The sequence below is a fragment of the Myotis myotis genome, unplaced genomic scaffold (genome assembly GCF_014108235.1).
Source record: "Myotis myotis isolate mMyoMyo1 unplaced genomic scaffold, mMyoMyo1.p scaffold_m19_p_14, whole genome shotgun sequence".
NCBI classification, from domain to species: Eukaryota; Metazoa; Chordata; class Mammalia; order Chiroptera; family Vespertilionidae; genus Myotis; species Myotis myotis.
Window position 1 is genome coordinate 2,599,142 of NW_023416318.1, and position 4,960 is coordinate 2,604,101.

General features: G+C 46.4%; 1 protein-coding gene across 1 annotated transcript; it reads left to right on the forward strand.

Moving 5' to 3' along the window:
* The first annotated feature begins 1,361 nt into the window (after nt 1–1,361).
* On the forward strand, nt 1,362–2,529 carry LOC118669386 (alpha-N-acetylgalactosaminide alpha-2,6-sialyltransferase 2-like). Its single transcript, XM_036335506.1, has one exon. The coding sequence runs from the start codon at nt 1,362–1,364 to the stop codon at nt 2,424–2,426; it is 1,065 nt and encodes a 354-aa protein (XP_036191399.1). The 3' UTR covers nt 2,427–2,529.
* The last annotated feature ends 2,431 nt before the right edge of the window (nt 2,530–4,960 follow it).

Sequence of the window (4,960 nt, forward strand, 5' to 3'; positions counted from 1 at the left end):
GGAAAAGAAAGTAAGATGCAGGAAGAGATGGAATGAGGGTGTATGTGTGTGTGAATATTTATAACTGAAAGAAAATATGCACACAAAGGCAAATTAAATAAAATTATCATTAAAAATAAAAATACCCTTTTATGTTTAATTCCTATATCGGCGTATTCAGGAGACTCTCCTGGAACTGCTAAGTCTGGCGTAAGCGCCACTTCTTTTCTTTCCAATACACCCTTTGCTTATTTTTATGGTGGAATTTACCTCACAGACTCCAAATTATTCATTTACTGCCTATGCCGGGATGGCATCAGACAGAGACACGTTAGGGCTCCATTTGGTTCATTTGCTATAAAGCTCTGGATTACGCTGTGCCCAGCAATCTTAGGACACATGGATAGAAACTAAAGCAGCGTCCTGGGGGATCTAAACCTGCCCACACAGTGTCCATTCCAAACAGGTTAGTCATACCCTTGACGCCTTCTCCTGACACAGTGAGGAGTTGTTGCATTACAGCCCACCATCCGAATACAGAGTGACTGCTTTTCAGCAATCACATTTCTCCTAAACAGTCTCTAGATGGAGATATTCATCTGCTGTTCTTTTGTTTTCTCAACAGCTGAGATGAACAATAGACTCAACAACAGAAAAAGTAAATTAAAATTATTCCTCATGTTTAAGTCCCTCAACGACTCAGGAATGATTTAGAGTGTTACGTAAGGCAGATAAGATACATGGGAAATATTTTTGAATTGCTAATCTGGATAATTTATTAAAGTGGGAGCTGGTGGAATGTTACCACTTTCCATATATGCACATTTTCTAAATAAGGTGCAAATCAGCCGCCTTTTTATATGGAATAAACTTAATCAGAAATACAAAGGAGTCCAAACATTTCCATCTCTTTTTGAAAATCTGCATTTCGTAAACAACAAGGGGGAGTAGCAAAGTCACCCGGCCATAGGGAAAAACAACATTAGCAAATGTTCTTGTGTAGATATTAACATGTAGGTAGGGCTTAGAAATTATTATTATTACTATTGAATAATCGTGTGGGTCACTTTCCCAGTAAATGGGCTATTCTGCACCCTGAGTACCTAGGCTTAGAAAAGGAAAATTAATTCGGATCCCACAGAGAGACATGGTCTGATGGAAGAATTAACCAACTCCTGACACTGGGCCAGCATTAAGGTCTCTGAGCTTCTGTTTTCTCCGCTGTCCGAAGCGGCAAGTTCTCCCTGCTGTACCCTTTCTACAGACTGGGATTGTGACGGAGCAGAGACGCTGGACTGAGTCAGGCCAGGCCGGGGGTGGGGTGGGCGGGGGAGGGGGGTGGTGGTGTGGGGGGGGGACCGGCCTCTGCCTGGCGCCTCGGGATGGGCCGCAGGTGCTCCCGGCGGCTGTGGCTGCTGCTCCTGCTGGCCGCCGGCGCCGGGCTCCTCCTCCTCCGGTGCTGGCACTGGGGAGCCTGGCCCGTGTCCTCAGTTTGGAGTTCATGGCCAGGGAGGCCGGAGCCCTGCCCGCGCCCCCTGGCCGAGGCCCTGCAGGGGCACCCGCGCTTCCAGCGGCTCTTCAACCTGTCCACCCCTGTGCTGCTGTGGGGCGGCCTCCTCACCCCGCAGCTCTGGGACGCCCTGATCCAGCTCCGGGGACCCTACAGCTGGCGCGGCCTCTCCCGGGAGGCCATCGCCTCCACGCTGCGCCTCCTGAACGGCTCGGAGAGCGCGCAGCTGTTCCCCGCGTCCCCGGAGCCGCGGTGCCTTCGCTGCGCGGTGGTGGCCAACGGAGGCATCCTGAAGGGCTCCCGCCAGGGCCGGCGCATCGACGCCCACGACTATGTCTTCAGGCTCAATGGTGCGGTGATCACAGGCTTCGAGAAGGACGTGGGCACCAAGACCTCCTTCTACGGCTTCACGGTGAACACCATGAAGAACTCCCTCTACAACTACGGGCACCTGGGCTTCGGCTCCGTGCCGCGGGGACCCGGCTTGCGCTACATCTTCATCCCTTCCAACCTCCGCGACTACCTGATGCTGCGCTCCGCCCTGTTGGGTGTGCCTGTCCCTGAGGGTCTGGACAAAGGGGACAGGCCTGAGGTCTATTTTGGACCACAGGCCCCTGCAGGTAAATTTAAGTTACTGCATCCCAACTTCATCCACTACCTGAAGGAGAGGTTTTTGAATTCCAGCCGCATTCACATAGATGCCAAAGACATATACATGCCTAGCACTGGGGCCCTCATGCTGCTGACAGCCCTGCATACCTGTGATCAGGTCAGTGCCTATGGATTTATCACAAAAAACTACCAGGACTTTTCTGACCACTATTTTGACCGAGAAAAGATGCCACTGAAATTTTATCTGAACCATGATCTGTATCTTGAGGCAACGCTGTGGGAAGATCTGCACAAGGCTGGCATCATTCAGCTGTACCAGCGCTGACCCCGACGTCTCCCAGCCCTTTGCGTCTCTTATAAAGCCTTGGCTCTCATCCTCTCGGTGGCTGAAACCGTTTTCCTTTTTAACCTATGAGAGGAGCTCCATCTTTCTCCCCTTCTTTCCAAAGGGGGTGTGGAAGGTGGGAAGGTGGGCTCATGACTCTCACCAAATATGAGACAACGGGATCTTGCCTCTGGCTCTTCCAAGAGAACTCCCCTCTGTATCTTACATTCCAACCTCAGCCAAGGAAAAAGAGACACCTCTGCTGGATCCGTTTTAAAATGAAAAATAACATTCCCAAGTAAATAAGCTGTACCTTAGCTCACAGAGGCAGGCGTATACCTGTGTTTAGCATCATTTTAAAAAAAATAATTATTGTTGAAAGTTTTACATACGTTCCTTTTTCCCCCATTGACCCCACCCCAGGCCTTCAGCACCCTATTGTCTGTGTCCATGGGTTATGCATATATGCATACAAGGGCTTTGGTTGGTTACCTCCCATCCACCCACCCTCCCCCACCTTCCCTCTGAGATTCCGCACTCTGTTCCATGCTTCCATGTCTCAGTGTTTCGCATCTGGAAGCCAGCATTTGGTTTCGTGATACTTTTGGAATGCCAATTCAGCCATTCCAGACCTATCACTGAACCTAGATTAAGCAGCAGTAGAGGCAAAGGCACAATGTCTAACCCAAATCGTCCCACTGGCTATGTCAGGATTTCACAGAACACTCCAAGTCTTCAGCAACTCAAAGATAAGTCTTAAGAACCTGTCTGTAAGATGTTAATTCTGTGAGGACATGATCAATTTGCTTTTGCCCTATGGGGAGTGGAGACTTTTTGTCTGATAAAGTGGGAGCACAAAAAAGAAGCAGAAAAGACAATGCAATTTGAGTTTAAATAATTATATAAATGACAAAAAAGTCATTTGTGTGTGTGTTTTTTTTTTCCATTAAGGATGTAGAGAAAGCATATAAAATGTAGGGTGAAGGGTGAAGATCACTTAGAAATCAAGAATCTGGTGAGGTAGACGGAGGGTTGAGAGAGGAGAGGGATGTTGGGGGGCTGGGTGAAGAAGTGAAGGGCTTAAGAAGCACAAATTGGTAGTTACAGAATAGTCACAGGGATGAAAGAACAGCATAGAGAATATAATCAACAATATTGTAATAACTCTCTATGGGGCCAAGTGGGTACTTGAAATATTAGGGGGACCACTCTGCAAAGTACTATGCTATACATCTGAAAATAATACAGAATAATATTGAATGTAAACTGTAACTGAAAACAACAACACCCAAAACAAATAAAAGAATCAGGAGAGATTTCTGGGTATTTGATGGGAGGGTCAATAATACTGAAGACTGCCTACCACTGGAGTAAATACCATTATAAATTTATTACTATCTTGTGACAAAAACCAATGGGTTAGGAACCCTCAGTCAAGTCATGATTCCAATCAATTTGAACTGAGATAGTCAATAATCAGTTTAATGGTTTTAGATGGATTAGAGCTGTAACTTCTGGGCTTTTATTGAGACTTGGTTGCTTCCCAGACTGGTTTAAGGAAGTCTCATCCAACATATTTTCACCATACAGCCTGTTTAACCAAGCCTGTGACAATGTCTTGATAACTGTAGTTATGGACAGTCTATTCCACTATATCAGGTGTTTAGCTGACAAGAGACTTTCCAAGGGAGCCTTTGCCTGGAAAATTCATGAAGGACCAGCATCTGGCCTTCAGGTCTGTGGTTTTGGAAGACAGAGTTTATCAACACTAGGAATGAATGAACTCAACAACTAGAATCAAGAGAGTAAGGTTTACTTAACTATAATAAATTTACAGAAAAACCTGATAAACAAACAAAATAGGTTGTGAGAGTGTTGTAAGAGACATTACAATAACCTTTGAATGTTAAGAGAGTACTCAGGACAGGTCTGACCTAGCAGTAGAAGCTCAATTCTTGGAAATAAGGAAGTTGTAGATCTAACCCCTTGATCTGTTTTCCTGATCTTGAAAAGCCAGTTGATTTTGAGTGGGGTTGTTTTCCTGAGCAGGATGCAAGGGTGATTTCTTGTCCAGATGGATCCCAAGAATGAAGCCATGGACAAAAGATGGTAGATGAAATGGTGGAAATTTATTGGAAGCAAATACAGACTCCCATGTAGGGAAGGGGTTCCCAGGGGGTAACCCACTAAGCTCTTTTTTGTTAAGGTTTATAAGAGCTGCAGTCCTTTGTCTCTTGATGCTCCCTTCTTATTGGTCATTATAGAAACTTCCCTCCTCTACCTCTCCCCCTTCAGTGGTAGAATTCTCTATCCTCTGTGAAAAATCTGTTTTCCTCTTTCTCCCCATACCCTGTGGCTTTTCCTATCTTCTGTGAATGAATGCTATCCTCTCCTCTTATCCTGCAGGACCCCACCCCCACCCCCCCACCCCCCCCATGAATGTATGCCTCTGGCAGTTCCAAACCCTCACCTATGCATTCCTTCCCCATGGACCCTTTTTATTCCTAAAACTCCCTAAACCTGCCTATTTTATC

Excerpts from the sequence above, each read along its gene's own strand:
- LOC118669386 (XM_036335506.1), top strand. The coding sequence starts at position 1,362 with ATGGGCCGCAGGTGCTCCCGGCGGCTGTGGCTGCTGCTCCTGCTGGCC.